The following is an 18,200-nucleotide window of genomic DNA, read 5'->3' on the forward strand; positions in this document are numbered from 1 at the left end:
TTTGAGGGCATTTGTAAGGATTCTTTAAAACACTTTTGTTTAATGCAAATAAATTCGCTGCTCATATATCTGATGCTAAATACTAAATGGAGACAATTATAGAAAAAACTTATAAAACTGTTTCTAATATTTCCTTTTCTTAAAAAAAACGGAAACCAATAAATGCCTAAAAAGTTCACTATTGAAGGTGCTGAATCTAGGTCTTTTAAAAGAAAATCAATAAACTTTAAATTTTTTTTTAATCAAACATTTTTTCATAGTAATTCTTAAGCTAAAAAATGTAAAAATTTAAATGCAAAAATTTTTTATTACTACCACTGACTAAACTGCATGTAAAAATTAAGCTTCTTATCATACTGTCTGATGGTTTCCTCCTGATTGACACAATAAAGAATCGTTAAATTTATAAGTTAATCATAATATTAATTTTGAATTAAATGTGAGAAAAATAATTTACATAAATTTACTTACATTTTAATCACTCAAAAAATTAAATTTTGATTTCTAAGAATATTTTTTGTATAAGCGAGAAATCAAATACCTAGTAAACAAGAATATTTCCTAAAAAACTTATATTGCATTTTAAATCAGTCAGGTTTTTTACTAAACAATTTAAAAATGTTCATTTGATTAAAAAAAAAAGTTTGCTTAGAATTTTGACAAAGGTAAAAATGAAAATGAAAAAAAAAATAGTTAATTTAAGTAATTAAAATGTAAGTAATTTATGATTCAGCACCCTCATTAAAAAAAGTTTAATTTTACTATTTGGAGTTTTTAAAATGGAAAAAAAAAGACTCACCTGTTCCGGCGGCGGAGTGGGCGCAGCCTTGGCTCACGGTAAACCACAGAGGGATCTGGACGTCGCAGTCTGGCAGACACCGGACGTGCATCGTCCAACTGACCTTGAGACGGCGGGGCCGAGTACGAGAAATCGGATAACAGCATGGCAAGCTGGGTACTCCTAGGATTCCTAGGACGTCTGCGGGGAGGTGGTGTTGGAGTTCGAGGGACAGGTGCAGAAGATGAACTGCTGGCAGGTGAAGATGGAGAAGACGAAGGGCTGGGATTTGAGCCACGAACTGAATCTGGCTCGCTCACCTGCCTCACTTCATCTTGACCACTTCTCCCACCAGGTCCATCACTTACCGCACCATCGTCAACCCCGACTCCTCCCACACCCAGAGCCAGCTGGTTTCTCAAATACTCAACTTCCCGCTCTGCCCTTTCAGCTCGTTCAAGGGCAGCTGCCTCGTTACGACGAGAGGTGTTTAGCCTCTCGCGCAGGTCATCGAGAGATGCATGTCGTCCAGGAGAAAGACTCTCATCAAGCTCCCGTATGACGGAAAGGTCCACTCTGCAGACATCACAAAGATTCCCCCTGTCTGCAAGAGGCAGAGACAACCTCTGCGGCGTCCGCAAGAGGGATGACCTTTGTCCACCGCCATGAGCGGGAGTGACGGAGCTTCTCTGCGACGAAATATCCCTCATGTGTACCGGGCCCCCTGAAGGGCCAGCTCCAGAAGAGCCAGCTCCCGAGGGGCCAGCCAATGAGGCGTAGAATGCCGCCTGAAAAAGAAACCAATCATAAATAACAATTACAGCATATCATATTTTTATTTTATTTTCATACCTAACTTATTGGAAATTCTCTCCTAAAACCGAAAATCTGATTTTTTTTCCGGCAAATGTTAATTTATTTAGTTATTAAACATTTAAATTGCCCCAGAAGGCCTCCATGAGGGATGCAATCAAAAACGATCCCTGATTGGTTATGACGTCACATGTGCCGAATGGAAACGTGTCGTCTCCATCCGCTAAGGCTATTTCAACGCTCTTTTAGTTTTGATATCACGTATAACGTATATCGTATGAAAATTTAAATTTGTAAGTAATGTTGTAAATTATAAGTAAAAATTTTGTGAATTAAATTTACGGTTTTGAGAGTGTGTGCAAAATGAAAGAAAGGTTTTAAAATTTCAAACGTTGTTATTTATCACTAAAATATCTGAAGAAATGATTATGCAGCTCTTTACATCTATATTATCTTACATTCTATATATATCACATTCTTTATTATAATTAAAATAATTAAAATGTTGATAATTTTGTTGATGTGTTGAAATTTTTTCTCAATATTTTTATTCTTTGAGTAAATAGGAACTTTGGTATGGCGAAAAATTATTCTTATATGCATTTGTAAAATTTAATTTCTGTTTCTGTAATAAAGAACTAAGTAAATGCATATGCTTGATTTCAAATACTCTTACAGCATAGATTAAGGCAATTAAAATAAAGTTAATAAAATCTAGTTAATAATTTTTTTTCTTTTAACTTCAAATTTTTTGTTGTTGAAAGAATGAATTGAAAGTTTTGCTGGGATCACAAGTTTTTTTAAAAGGCTGAAGACAATTACATGCTTTGAATTCACGCTAGAATAAATAAATAAAAATTATCAATAACTTAAGCTTTCCTACATTTTAAAATCTAAAACTACTTATTATTCTACATAAAATTAAGATTAATATGGTTAAATAAAAAAAACGAGGTAATTTTGTATTTATAACGCATTATTTAATAAGCAATAGCACACACTTTTTTTATTGAACTAAAAAATCTTAAATATTCAGAGCTGGAAAATTTCGTAAACTATTAACAATGTTTCAGTGGGTACCATTGAAATTTAACATTATAAAAATACGTTATATTAAACCAGGCCCGGACTGGCCAATCGGCAGATCGGGCAAATACCCTGTGGGCAGGTTGGGCCGAGCCAGCAGAGTGAAGAAAAAATTTATACATTGCATGAATTTCAAATAATATTGCGCAAATAATAATAATATTAAATAACATATACATGATATATGTAGTAATAATATTGTTTTAATATACAGTGTGATTCAGACCATGCGTGCCACCCATTTTTTCGAGAATGGAGCAAATAATCGATTTGAAATAAAAAATCTAATAACTAAATCGACAAATTGGAATTCAATAGTGATATTGTTAATTCCCGGAAGTACCGGAATTTGAACACAATTTTGATTTTTTAATTGGAAACCTATATCTTATTTGGCATCATTGGAGAGGGTTTTTGAAAAAAAGTAACTTTTACTTGAAATTTTTTTTTATATCTCTTACTGTTCTCAAGATAATAGATATGAAAAAATTCGGATTATATACTTCAATTCTTAATTTTTAAACAAAAATAATTAACTTGAATTATCAAAATCGCTTCAATTTTTATAAAACATGGGAAGTAAAGCACAAATGTGTTTTAATGAAGGTATTAGACATTATGACGAAAAAAGAATTTTTTTAGTGAATATGTCAAAATCTATTTAATATGTATTTTTCCTTATCTATTATCTTGGAAAATAGTAAGAGATATTAAAAAATATTTTAAGTAAAAGTTATTACTTTTCAAAAACTCTCTCCAATAATGCCGAATAAGATTTAGATTTCTATTTAAAAAATCAAAGTTGTGTTCGAATTCCGGTACTTCCGGCTACTTGCGGGAATTAACAATGTCACTATTGAATTCCTTGGGGTCGATTTAGTTATTAGATTTCTTATTTCAAATCGATTATTCGCTCCATTCTCGAAAAAAATGGGTGGCACGCATGGTCTGAATCACACTGTATTTTATAACTTAATATTAAATTAGTTCCTGGAGATACTGTTAGATGTCGTTGTTGACACATGATAAAATCGAATAAATAAATACCCGACTGTGAGTCTTTAGTGCTGTGTAAGATTCTCTTTATTATTTTTTGTGCTGCACAAACGTGAACTTTTATTTTATCCAGTAGAATTTTCTACAGTGTGTGACTCTTCACTAGACTTTTGATATAATGTATTATTTGCTTTTGTGTGTTTCTTAAATTCCATTTGGTAAGTACCTATTTTTAATTTTTATTCCTATATTATATAGGTATTAAGTTCCAGGGGTTTCCTACAGGATCGGTATCGATCCCCAATAGGTCTAAGGACTTTTAAAGGGGCTCTATAATGACGAAGGGGTTATGGGGGCCTATTGTCGAATTTGTACCCTACTAAAACATTAAAAGTAAAAACTGGTTTAACCTCATAATTCAATAGCATACCTATTTGAATAATATTTGAATATACTAAACACTTCATTGTCTTCTAGTAAAAATAGTAATAAAGTTGATATTTGTTTGCATAGCAAATTGACTAATACATATTGTATTTATTTATACAATATTTTTTCATATTTTGATTGGAAAATTAAGGAATTTTTATGAAACAGCTATTCTTAATGGGCTCTTAATCTTGTAAACTGCTAAAGATAAATGTCTGTTATTTTATACAAGAGAAATATAAAAGTCTTTTCAATTTTGTTAGAATTCTGTATTAAAATACATAAAAATCATATTCTTAAATTGTACTTTCTTTAAAATTTTCCTGCGACGTTGAGAGGGACATGAACATCACAAGTATTTAAATAGGGATCTCTAGTCTAAATCAAAATAAAGTTGGGAATGTGAATTCCTGAGTTGCGGACATTTTAAATTTTCTAAATATCTTTATCAAACATTCTTACCGAAATGATCTTAAGAATTTATGTAACTTTTTTAGCCTTTTGGATTTCAGTTCCTACATAACAAAAGAAGGCGTCAAATTTGATCAACACTCTGAGGAGCGGCTTTTAAATCAAAGTTCACTTTGGTCTTGAGTTTGGTGACCGAGTAATGGATAAAAACAAGAAGCGCAAAGTAAAAGGAGGCGCAGAAAGATTGGAGAAGCAGAATCTTTTAGAAGTCCAAAAATGTGTTAAACTGATCTTTGCATGTCCGCAATCGCACTCCTCTACATCAAATGATGCAGTGGAGGAAACAGTGGCGGCAGCTGAAGAAGTTGCTAATATAGTTCATATCGAGATCAAGAACAACAGGAAAATGATCAGAAATTGAACAACAGGAAAATGATCATAAATCAGAAATTGAGCAACAGGTGGATGATCAGAAATTGACCAAAAGCACATTAAGAGTAACGCCTCTGATCTTGCTATAATCGAACTACAAACTGAGCAAGACAGCAATTTAATTCCCTCGTTTAATTATTTTGTACATACTGAAAAGAATCAACTCGATTTATTTTTTAAGTATCATCCGAAACAAGACGTCAGTGACCCTGTGTTAAAAAAGGCAATGTATCGGAAAGATGATTCTTATAGGAAATGGTTGACATATAGCGACAAACAAAATGCTTTGTTTTGTTCAGTATGTTTAGTGTTTGCTTCACCTTGGGTTGGTTCATTTCCGTTTTTACGAGGCATGGAAGATAGAAGGCATGTTCATGACATAGTCGATGAACATGAGCGAAGTGTTTCACACCATAATTGTGCTGAAGCATATTTTTTAAGAGATAAAGAAAATCTTGATAATTTGCTATTCTGCAATCAAATGTCTTTACATTGAGCACAAGTACGGAAAAGAAGCGAAATCTTGCAACGAATAACAGATATTATTAAATTTATTGGGAAATGAGGCTTAAGTTACAGAGGCGATAAGCTAGAAGCTGCCTGCCTATACTCTGGAAGACATGTCCGTTGATCATGGAAACTTTTTGGAATTTGTTGTTCATCTTAGCAAATATGATATTACTTTAAAAGCCCATTTGAAAGATTGTATTGAGAGCAGTAAAGACCTTCACGAGTCACAAAAGAGTAAAAACGGAGGGTCTTTGTTAACGTTTCTGTCCAAATTCACCATTAATAAAATTATTCAATTAATAGGACAACTTATAACACGGAATATTAATATGGAAGTACAAGCAGCTGGTTTGTTTTCTTTACAAGCAGATACAACACAGGATATTTCATGCAAAGATCAATGCTCAATTATAGTACGATATGTGAAAGACGATCATGTATATGAAAGACTTCTCGCTGTTGTAGAGTGTAAATCTTCAACAGGACAGAATAGGTTTTCTTTAGTGGATTAAGTTTTAAAGTCTTGTAATACAGATATAACAAAGTGCATCGGTAATTCAACTGACGGGGCTGCAAATATGCAAGGTGAATATAAAGGATTTTCTTCATGGCTTTCAAAAGAGTCCCCTGGTCAAATTCATGTTTGGTGTTATGCACATGTCTTAAATTTAGTTTTAGGAGATACCACGAAGGCACTAATTGAAAGTGCATCGTTTCTCAGTTTACTAAATTGCGTCGCAGTATTTTTCTGTTAATCCTACCAACGTATGAACATCTAGGAACAAAGTAACAATCACGGAAATAAAAAAAGTCTTGCAACTATTGAAGAAACACGTTGGTGGTCCAAAGATTCTGCATTAAAGAAAATTTTTGGTTCATTTTCAAACTGAGATTCAACTATAAAGCCGTTATATGTCACATTGATTACAAGTTTAGAAACTATACAACAAAATTTAAATTTCAAGCCAGATATCCTTGCAAAGAATCATTTTTAGAATCATTTTTAGAATCATTTTGCAAATATGAAACAGTAATCACCGCCAAAATATTCTCAAGAATATTTTAATTAACTACACCGCTCTCCCAATATTTGCAAACCTCCGGTTTAGAAATCTTAAAAGCTTTTGGAATGGTATCACAAACGTGTTCAGAACTAAAAAAAAAATAGTGAGAGATTTTGAAGGTGTACAAAAAGTTACACATGATTTTATTATTCGCGCAAATAAGGAATTTGAAGAAACTGAAGTTTCCACAAAAAAGATTGAAGAAAAGAAAATTGATGCCGGGTGAGACAGCGTCGAATGAAACAGTTTTTGATGAGGAAACCACTGTATTTAAGATAAACGTCCATAACATTATTTTCAGTACAGTTGTAGCGTCAATGGAACGCCGGTTTCCCGAAAATGGAAAATGGTCCAATCTAGTTCCGAAACATTTCCCTGAAATACGTTTTAACAAGCTTCAATCTGGCGAACTAAATGAGTTAAGCAAACTCTTGCTAAAATTTGACGAAGCAGCTATAGGTGAAAATTTGCGGATTGAACTAAGAAATTTAGCTTCACATTGGGAAAAACTGAAAAATTCAGACTTAGAAGATTATAAAATAATCAGAGAAGATCATTCAAATGAAGATGATAACGACTTTACTTTGGAAACAGAAGAAGTAAGTCTAAAATGTGAGACACGCAGTGCGTGCAAAAATTGTGTTATTTGTTGCTACAAGATATTACAGAGATTCAATTTATTGACCAATTCTTATAATTTAATTGGTCTAGCATCAAAATTTTTACTAACATTGTCAATAAGTCAGGTGGCTTGTAAAAGATCATTCTCCCCATTTAAAGTAATTAAAAATCAAATGAGGAGTACTTTTTCTTCGGATAATTTGAATGCTCTCATGGTAATGGCAATAGAAAAAGATCGATTAATGCCATTAGATAGCGACGACATAATAAATAAATTGGAAAAAAATAGTGAGCTTCTTCAAAAGTCATTAAATTAAATTTTAATTTAATGACTTTCGAAGAAGCATTAAATCTATTTTTAAAAAAAAATTTATATAAAGCATTCATGCATGTGTAGTATAATAAATATTTTTATTTACTCTTCATCTTTCACCTTCTTTTTGATTTTATTAATCTATGTTTCCTCATAAGAACCATATATTTTAAACTGAAATATATTCTATGAAGGATTATTAAGCAATTTTTGTCTACTTTCTTACTTCGATAAATGAACTTACGTTCATGAGAATTTATAAGTAAAAAATGCCTAAAAGTGATACATTAGGAGCCGCGTACACTTCGCGCACGCGGTGTTTATGTGAAGTAGAGGGCCAATATCTGTAAATTCCGCGGGCTGATTTTAGATCCCAGTCCGGGCCTGTATTAAACCCCCATTTTTATTAAGTGATATTAGGGAGCAATTTTTTATACGCATAGTTTTTGACCATCTGACATAGTTGGATTTAATTACGAAAATTCAAACGAAAGCAAGAACGCATTGGCTCTTACAGCAAAGCGATTGTAAGTGAACGGCAGATGGACACGTGTGACGTCAGTTCGTGAATAATCACGTGACTCCCAGTTTCAAGTGAGAGCGAAAGTAAGCGTTTTTTGATTTAAAATAACTATATAAATAGCCTTCTTAGGAGAGTAATAAACTGTTTTCTGGGAGTATTGAGATATTCTGAATGCATTAAAATTTTTAAAAAAATTGACTGTAATTGTCCATTGTCCTAGAGATAAAGTTCTAAAAAAACTTACTGCTTGTGGTCTCCGCTCCGCTGTGATGCGCTGGACACAGGCGCGGTCAATTGTTGCTGTTTGTGCAGCCAGCAACTGCACATCAACATTGGAATCCGAAGAGGATTCTGAACTGGGGGGCTGACCTCTGAAAAAAAAATTACATTCTGTTAAAATACATGGTCAGGATTGTGACAATTCAATTATTAATAACATAAGAAAAATTCATGCTTAACGATGCTGGATTATGAGCTTGGTAAAATTAAACGAACCCTCAGTAATTGTGAAAATTTTAAGGTTATAGCATGCAGAGTCTCTATTTATACGAAATTTTCAAAATCTTCCAATAGGAAGGTTACTTCTAAGTTCAATTAAAATATATTAAATTAAAACTTGAAATTAAAATATAAAAATGCTCAGAAAATATAAACTTTGAAGTTTATAATAATTTTGGAATATACCATGCGAATCGGCATTAAAAACATAAAAGTTAATGTTTGCTAAAAAGATTTTTAAGAGTTTCAATGTTTCCAACATTAATAATAAATCAGATATTAAATTAATAATAAATCAGATATTATATTAATAATAAATCAGATATTATATTAATAATAAATCAGATATAATATTAATAATAATTGATAATAAATCAGACATAATATTAATAATAAATCAGATGATTACTTACTTGTACACAACATTCTTCTTAAAGCGTTTGACGCGCCTCTCCTGAAATATAATTTAAATTTATTAGATAATTATGCAAATCCTTTAATGGTTTATTTTTTTACTACTAAAAAGGGAAAAAGAAAATTAAACTCTTAAGTACATTTTATTCAGTTGTTGCAACAAGTTATAAAATTATTTTTGTTAGAATTAGTTAATTAAATAGGAATTATAAATGTACATGATGATTAAGGACGGTTGATGTAATGTAAGCAAAAAAAAAAAAAAAAGATATCGCCCTGTATAGCTTTTGTTCTAATGATCAAATTTTTACGAACTTATTGGTTCCTAGGGGTGTCCTTTAATATCCTGCAGTGCTAACTATTAATTAAGTGACGAACATTGGGAACAAAACGTACTTTCTCTAAATAAAAATTTTTTTTTTTTTACATATTTGGATCTTCAAAGTATAGGGGGTTGTCTGGGAATTATGTTCCCCTTATTTTGGTGAAGAGGGCAATCCAAGGTTCGGACACCTTAATGTTAATTTCTTTTGCTGTATTTTAAGTTCTTAAATCTAATTAAACAATTAAAAAATTGCATAAAACCAGTTTACACAAAGATATTTTCATACAAAAATAATTTATAATAATTGTTTTTTATTTTTTATAATATAATTTAATTGGAAATGAAAAAATTTTGAATTAAATTTTAACATTTCTCATAATTTTCTACGCTACGCTAATTTTCCATTCATATACTAATCAATTGTTTTAGTACTTTAATTACTAATTCTCCTTTTAAGTAAAATTCCTTTTCAAGTTATTGTCAAATTTTTATTGAAAGAAAACTTAAAATTATTGTCATCTAGCCGAGAATTAAATCTTGTTAAAAAGTTAAAAAATATTCCGCTGATCAAATTTATTCTATTTAAAACAGCTGACTATTTACCATGCATACTACTTTTTTGAAAAATGAAGATTAATAGATTGACTTTTTTATTGTTTATGTTGTTAGTTAAGTAATAATTCGAGTAATAAGTAAAACGAAAAATAAATGCTTGTGTATGCACAGCATTTATTTTTCGTTTTGTTTTTTAAATAAACAAAAAATTATGGACATACAATTATATTTTGTAGTTTAAACTTATTCTCGCTCACTAACTTTAAGATAGTTGCACTTTTCAAATGTTCAATAAATTTGTCTAAAAAGTTGCTTCTATTATTTCTCAATTTAAGCAAAATTCAAAAAAATATTTTCATATCTGAAAAATGCTCGATTTGTCTTATTTTGTTAAACAGAAAATACAAAAAATAAGAAAATATTAAAAGATTCCAAAACCATGCTATTTTTAGAATCATCATCTCAAAAAATTATTCTTTTTCCAACTTTAGAATTTCCTTAATGATACAATATGATATATTAAGAATATTAAAAAGATGTATTAAAAATAGAAATTGTTTTTTTATTTCACCGTAAAAAGATAAACATGTTAACGTTTTTTTTAGGCTCAATTGAAACGTGACAATGATTTAATTAACCCCATAATTGAAATCTGTTGGAACCTTACATTTAATTGCTTGAAACAGTTAGAAACAATTAAATTTATTAAATTATTGGAAATTAAACTTATTTTATTATTTTGTTGAGAGCTGCAGGAAAAACAAGGAAAAATAGCCTGGTTTACCTTACTATTCATACATTTAATATAACTTGAGTTGTTTAAGCAAAAAAATAAAATAAAGGGTAAAATATAAATTCTACTGAAATATGTCCTTAAGCATGCACTAAAACATTTGTACGATAGATTTAAGAATCGATGAATAAAAATATATATTTTCCAAAAACTTCGAATTAGCAGGAAGACGATAACTTGTTCGAAATAATTGATTTGTAACTACTTAACTTAGATTCCAGGGGAGAGGGATCATTCCATTAATTCATTAGACTTTTTAAATTTTACTTGTAGGCGGAATTGTTTAACATCCTAAAAAATGTTTTTCAGAGAAGCAGTAAAAAAATAAATAAATGAATAAATAATTGAAACAAAATAAAAATATTTTTTAAAAAAATTAACAAATAAAAAGGTATTGCTTAGAATTTTTCAGAAAGTTTGATAAATTACATATGTTTTTAGGAGGTTCCAAATGAGCCATAGCCATTATCTTACCTAAAACTAATTTTAATATCACATAAAATATTTCAGGGGGACATAAATGAATAATCCCCAAAAATAAAGTGAGAAATTGCATTATCGTAAAAAAATATAAATAAAAGTCGACATGTTTTGAACATTCATGAGGACAGTCATTATTTTCCACCGAGCTCTGAGAATGGTAACGTTTGAAGCAAATGTTTAGCGCGCTCTAACTAGGTCTAAAGGAGTCATTTAGAGTAAAGGAACACATTAGATAAGTCCATTCACAAGAAATACGATAAATCAATTGCCACAAATTCGAATAAATTTAATCTCGATAATGTTAAAATTCTAACCACTCCAGCCATTCTAAACCAAATTCTAACTTCCCTAACCATTCCCGAGTATCAAGCTGAGCTGATGTGCTCAACTTGATAACGGGGAATCTCATTTTGTTCATATGAATGCAGATTCTCTTGTAAACTCTATTAGTTTCACACCATCTATCCATGGAACGTGAAAATACATTTCGCCCTGATTTGCTTTTCCCGGAAGTGAAATTTTTACCATAAATTATAAATTATAAATCATTATTTTGATCAGAATATTATATTGAAAAAAGTAAATGTTTGTATATTACTATTTCAATAAGGTTCATTCGGTCCTTAAAAAATTTAAAAAACTGTGGCACCTATATTGAAATAAAGAAGTTATTTTTAATTTAAAATTTCAAAACTTAAGATTTTGTTACCAGTCTGTGAAGTTATATATTCAAATTGATTATTTAATACTGTGGAGAATATAACCGTAATAAAATAAATTTATCTTCTTAGTTTTGCTACCACTATTACAGTTTCTTAAGTTACCTCACGAATTCTGTTTAAATAGAGGCTATCGTATCAGATATATATGTATGTAATGACGGTAAGAATCGTTAAATAAGTTTTGAATAGTTAATAAAGGAATTAAGCAAAGAAACCATATTAACAATATTTAATGATTGTAACTATTGAACATGTTGAGCGACATTTTATGAAGATCCGTTTCAGAATGCATAAAAACATCAAGATGCTATTTGCAAATTATCTTTATGTAAAGAAAGCTACGTAAATCATGTATTCAATAGAATGAAATGATTTTTAAAAAATGAATTTTACAATATTCTTAAACATAAATTTTTCAATCTTTTTAAAATGTCACGTGACATTCACTAATTCCTTCAATTGTAAAAAAAAGAAATATTGCCGTATAAAGAAATAAAAGAAATATCGAAAAATTTGGTTTTTGTATAAAATCTTCATGTTTAAAGAAGTTAAAAACAACTTAAATAAAAATGTCTCATAAAAAGCTTTTGTGCCTATACAGAATAAAATCAGTAAAATTATAAATAATTTATAAATCGATTCAAATTTTATTTTTAAAGAAAATATAAACGAAATCAATCTTTGGCTTTGGGCAACTAAAAACAAAACTATTGCCAAGAAACTTCCAGATATTTTCATTTTAACAATTTTTTAAAAAAGAGCCTTTCTGACCGGAGCTAACACAAAAACGAAGAATGGCTTCAATTTTCATTTCATTCTTTTTTATCCTCAAAGCTTGGTTGCTTAGCAACGTACTATTTCTCTCTTGTCATTTACGCCGCTAGAGTATAGTTATATTAAATTTCTAATATGGAGATAAGTTAATGCCTCTTCTTCCAATTGTATAAAACTTCCTAGAACCCTAAATTTCGATAAAATTTTTCCAAAAAAAAAAAAAACTAACAACTCAGAATAATTTTTGATCTATTGATTGGATTTTCACGCTCTGGGACTCATTCTTAATGGGTCGAAGAAGGAACCTCTAACATGCTAATTAATAAGCGTAGACAATATTTAAAATTACGAAAATCCGACACAGAAACAAAATTCCTCTAAATAAACATGTCTTTCTTTCGATGAATTTGTATTTCTGACTCCCAAAATATAGGCAATCTGAGAAATATATTTCCCATAGTTTGGTCAGGAGACCGATCCAAAGTTTTGACCCCTTATTGTTAATTTTATGTTTATCTCGAAAACTTTTTAAATGAATTGAGAAATCTTTGCACATGAAGCTCATTTATCTAAAAAATTAAGTTTAGTAAATATTTATTATTTTTATTATTTTAAATAATAGTCGAAAAAATTTTGAATTGTGATTTGTTACATAATTTTGAAATGCGTAATTTTCTAAGACAACACACAAAATTTGTTACTGAGTTGAATACATGAAAGTTGATGAGGAAAGTAAAAGATGAGCCAAACCTTAGCACGGCAATTATCGGAGTAATAACTCTCGGAGAGAGCCGATTTTCCACGTTATAGATTTGATAAAACTTTTCAATCCTTGAAATGTAACAGATGGCGTTCCAAGCGTTATTTTTGTAAAAAAAATGAGTAGAGATCATTCTTCCCACTTGATCTTCATAAAGGATAATTAAAAGTCTTCTTTCATCCCTCAAACCTTTTTTTGTAAAAGAATATTTACCTGAGTTGTAATCGAAACAAAACTGGTGAATGTGAGAAATAAGAACTACACATTTTTTTTGAATTGTAGTTTCATGTTTTATTTCATTTTATTACCGTAGTTGAACAGCCAACCCAATTTTGAGTTTACGGCTACCTATGTTCAACTCCGCAGCATCGTAATTTTGAACCTAATGCGAAAGCAAAGGATAAGAAGAAGAAGACCACGGAAGCGTCTCACGGTTTGTCTTAGTGCAAGGGGACTCTAGCCCGTGATTCGTCAACCACTGATGATCTTTTTCGTCAGCTCTGTGCTCGGTGCGAATCGGGAGTAGTTACATATTGTAATTTTTCCAAGATTTAATCCCAATTTGTTGTCTTTATGTCTAACTTGATTGCATTTAAAGGACCGAGTAATAGAAATAACTATAATTTGGGACTCACTTTTCAAACTCTGTGTGTGCTTCCTTTTTTATTTTATGATAAGCTTTTGGTTTATTTAAAGCTACATTTTTATTACTAAAATTAAATATAATTTAATAATTGAAGTTGATAATTAAATTGTTAAGAATATTACACAGAAAAAGAAGTGAAAAAAATATAATGCCATTTATAAAGCAATTAGGTGTATTCTATATTTTTGAACACTTTTAAAGTATGCACAGAGCTTATTTATAAAAATTTGAGCAAAAATGTAAACTTCCGATAAATAAGTTTTCGTTTCGGATTTGCAAGAAAATTATATACAATAATCGTTTAAAAAATTAGGCGCAGAAAAATGTAAAAAAAAAATTAACTTATGATTATTAGCACTTTATTCTTTCATACATTTATTAAATTTAAAAATATTAAAGGTTGAAAAATATTTTTAACGTTGTGCCTTAATTTTCACGATTTTAAGTACTTTAAGGACCCATAAATTGAGAGGCCTCAAGCCTAGTCATCCTTTGGTTTAATCTATCCTAGATTATTGATTTAAAAAAAAATAAAATTGCATCCTGGATAATCTGGGACCTGAAGGAACTTCTAATTAAGATAATTAATTATCTTTATGATGCAGAGAGTGAATGTAATAATAATAAATAATAGATAATATGATGAATAAAGTGTTTTAAAATAAACATATCTCTAAAAATATCTCAACTACGAAAACTATCCAAGTATAACCCTCGTACTGATTTTACGAAAATTTTGAACGAAAGTTTCGTTCAAAATTTTTTTTATTACGAAAAGTACAATTTTGCTCTTATAAAGCATCTGATATTGCTACTTAAGAAAATGAGGCATTGTATCTTATGTTATGTTGTAAGCTCAATAGAATGGAAAAGAAACAAAAATCAAAAATAATTAACCTCTTAATAAATGCGAAGAATTTTTATGTAAAAATGTGTTAATTTTTTTTAAGCTATTGACTTATAATAGTTAATAAGAATTATTTTTTTTGCAAGGAATCAATATGCATAAATATAATTACAAAATATAAGTCAATTGAATTAATTAATAATAAACCAAAAGCATGAGTTTATGTCCCTATTTTAAGAACTTCTTTAAAAAGAGCAAACATAAAAAGCTAGGCGCACGAATATCCAATGGGCGGACTTGAATTATGAAACAATCCTAAAGCATTTCGGGGTTGTTTTATGACCAGCTAGGCTTTGGTAATGAAAATTATAGCCAAGTATGATCTTATTAAGTAAAAATGGGAATTATAATAATTTAAAAAGAAATATTTTTTTTAAATATTTTTTAAGTATAATTATTTTACTTATAATTATTTTACTTAATAAGTATAATTATTTTACTTAATAAGTATAATTATTTTACTTAATAAGTATAATTATTTTACTTAATAATATTAAATTTACTTAATTAAAATTTTCATCAAATATCATTAAGGAATTTAGGCTATGCATTCTTTTGAACTCATAAAAAACATCTAATGTCTTTTTAAACAAAAAAATCTAAATAAATATTACAAGTACCCAAGAGTTAGTTACAGCAAAACTTTCTATTAAATAAAAAATGACATACTTTTCACAGCTTTGCGATACTTGCATTTTTTTAATAATTAATATTAGTTTACTTAGTTTAATTAATAAGTTTGTTAATTAAATAATGAACTATGAAAGAACTGATACATTAAACATTTTATAGTTTAATTATTGAAACGCTTTAAAAAATAATCAAAATCTGAATAGTTATTAAATATAAATTATGTTTTTTGGTTATAGGAATAAAAAAACAATAAAAATGACTTAAAATCAGTTAGTTACTACTGTTCGAGGGATTGCAAATACGTAAATAAAAAAAAAGAACTTTGTTTGCAGAACAGAAAATAATAGATTGATATAGAAAAAATTGATATAGAAAAATTGATATAGAAAAATGAACTCACCGTTTGGGAGGGCGTTTCTTCCTCGCTAGAAGAATGGAGTACACGAATGGCCTTGCCCACGGGGCGGACACTGAAACAATAAAAATACTAACATAAGAATCGTATATCAGTAGAATAGCTCGTGTCAATACCCATGATTTTACAAAACACACATAATTTCAGTTTTTAGTTTTCAATAAAATAAACATTGTGTAGTTATTTGTACTCATGCATGCATTATATGCATAGACATTGCTGGTAAAGACTAAGCCTGTTAAATTATCTAAACATCTTAGACTCTTTATACTATTTGGTATAAAATCAATTTAAAAACTAAATGAGGGAAGGTATTAAAATGATATATTAAGGAATTTAGGAATATTAAATTGATAAAAATCATTGTAAATACTGCGATTTTAAATGATGAATTTTAAACACAATGGGTCGAATAGTTTCTAAGTCATGAAATATGAAAAATAAAGTTTTTAAATGTTCATTTCGCAAAAATACTATTTGATTATTTTTAAATTTACATTACACAGTTTAAAACAGTGCAAAAACTTTTATGCCTCAAAGCTCAAAAATCTTTCAACCATTATGTAAAAAAAAAAATAAGAAGAAGAATTTATTACATGGGATTATCTTTGGAAAAATGAAGTTAATTATTGTGTGCACAACTGCTTTGATTTACTTCAAAAAGTTTGAAAATATGGGGAAATACGTTGGAACATTAAGAAGCCCAAACTTTCGACCACTTTATAAACTATGACTAGCGAAAACCCAAATATATCCAAAGCAGAAAGGCGAATTAAGGACCATTTAAACTATGATATTAGATCCATCAAAAAAATTGCAGAAAAAATAAAGATTTTATGCCGCAATTCACCTTCGTAGAAAAGTTTTTCATTTGAAATTAAAGAGCAATAATTTTTGTGCATTGGTGCATGTAATGAAGAAATACATTTAGTGTCGAGACAGTGAATTAAGTCGAGAAAAAGTTTACTTACTTGGATCCGCCGCTTCCACCAGAACTTTCCTCCCCTTCTTCATCCTGTTAGTAGAAAGTAATAAATTAACATAAGCACGAAAAATAAATTTTTAGAGTTATAAAAAATAAAAAAAACGTTTTATAGTCAAACAGATTATCTATCAAACTTAGAGCCTCATATATTAGGGTATGTCAACTGGTTGAAATTTGTTTGATTTAAGATTTTTTTCAAAAAAGACCCAAAAATCATGGAAATGGAGAGTTCTTTCAGGGATGCAAGTTGTTCATGACAACCTCATAAATTCAAAATGAAGTACTTTTCGCTAATTACTAAATTCTTGCATTAATATGCAAGAAATCAGTAATCCATGCAAAAAAGTTTTAAAAAAATATTTTATTATGAACAACTTAATCGTATTTTCAACAAATAAAAAACCGAACCTAGTGGTTTAAAGGATTGACCTCAAATATGCCAATGAATGTTTGTTTATTTATTTTTATTAATTTATTGTGTTATTTGTGTTAAGGATTCCGATACAATTAAACAGACTACTTTTTGGATAAATTATCAAAACACGGAAAGAGAGTTCTGGAAAAATAGGGTCTCAAAAGTTGAGGAGTTCGGTCCCCTTATTTTACTTTTGTTTATTCTGCGTTATTTGGACGTTTCTTAAGCGATATTTTGCACGAGACTTTTAAATTTTGCACACGGATTTAATTTAATCCATAATTTCACAACATTCATTAGGTTCTTTACAAATTGTATTAAGAAAAAAGACTATTTTTTTTCTAACAGACACCTTTACTGTTTCAATCTTTCTGCGTTATTTTAAAAATCATTAAAAGCAATTAAAATCTGAAGATAAACGATTTGAATATTGAGAAAAATTCTGTTTTTAGAAGGAAAAGAAAACATGGAATTTAATATTATGACAAAGATAAAATTGTACCAAAACTTACCCTTCCACGTTTTTCACCGACACTTGCCATAACAATTTCTTCTGTAAAAGGAAGAAAAAAAACAATCAAATCAAATTTTATTCCTATTGCACCTTTTATAAAATAGTCATACAATTTTTAAACTCATAAATGGTTACAGTTTTTACGGATAGTTCTAAAGTTCGCAATATTATTTTAAATGTTGCAATAAATGGGCAGCTTATAAAGAGCGTTTGCAGCATAATTTGATTTTCAACGCGTTTCCATTAAATTGTTTTCTTGCTTTTGAGAATGGAATAATGTAATCGGAATCCTAACTGCTTTCTGACTAGCAAGAGTATTAAAATCTCAGCAGAGGATCGGTTTTCAATCATTTCTAGATCCTCACAAGCATAACTGCAGCATCCA

General features: G+C 29.3%; 1 protein-coding gene across 1 annotated transcript; it reads right to left on the bottom strand.

Annotated features, from left to right (window-relative positions):
• Positions 1-648: 648 nt before the first annotated feature.
• Positions 649-17,843, bottom strand: LOC147801990 (uncharacterized). The gene is made up of 7 exons (XM_087154546.1): positions 17,814-17,843; positions 16,873-16,916; positions 15,887-15,956; positions 11,359-11,432; positions 8,888-8,928; positions 8,221-8,366; positions 649-1,566 (listed from the first exon to the last, which is right to left on the bottom strand). The coding sequence occupies exons 1-7, from the start codon at positions 17,841-17,843 to the stop codon at positions 796-798; spliced, it is 1,176 nt and encodes a 391-aa protein (XP_087010672.1). The 3' UTR covers positions 649-795.
• Positions 17,844-18,200: the final 357 nt, after the last annotated feature.

The sequence above is a fragment of the Parasteatoda tepidariorum genome, chromosome 11 (assembly GCF_982258835.1).
Source record: "Parasteatoda tepidariorum strain Cologne lab strain chromosome 11, Ptep-v5.0, whole genome shotgun sequence".
In the NCBI taxonomy this organism is placed as follows: Eukaryota; Metazoa; Arthropoda; class Arachnida; order Araneae; family Theridiidae; genus Parasteatoda; species Parasteatoda tepidariorum.

Excerpts from the sequence above, each read along its gene's own strand:
- LOC147801990 (XM_087154546.1), bottom strand. The coding sequence starts at position 17,843 with ATGGCAAGTGTCGGTGAAAAACGTGGAAGG. Across the intron at positions 8,929-11,358 it reads GGTTTAGAATGGCTGGAGTG|GAGAGGCGCGTCAAACGCTT; the intron begins GTTAGAATTTTA and ends ATTATATTTCAG. Across the intron at positions 1,567-8,220 it reads CGGAGCGGAGACCACAAGCA|GCGGCATTCTACGCCTCATT; the intron begins GTAAGTTTTTTT and ends TTTCTTTTTCAG.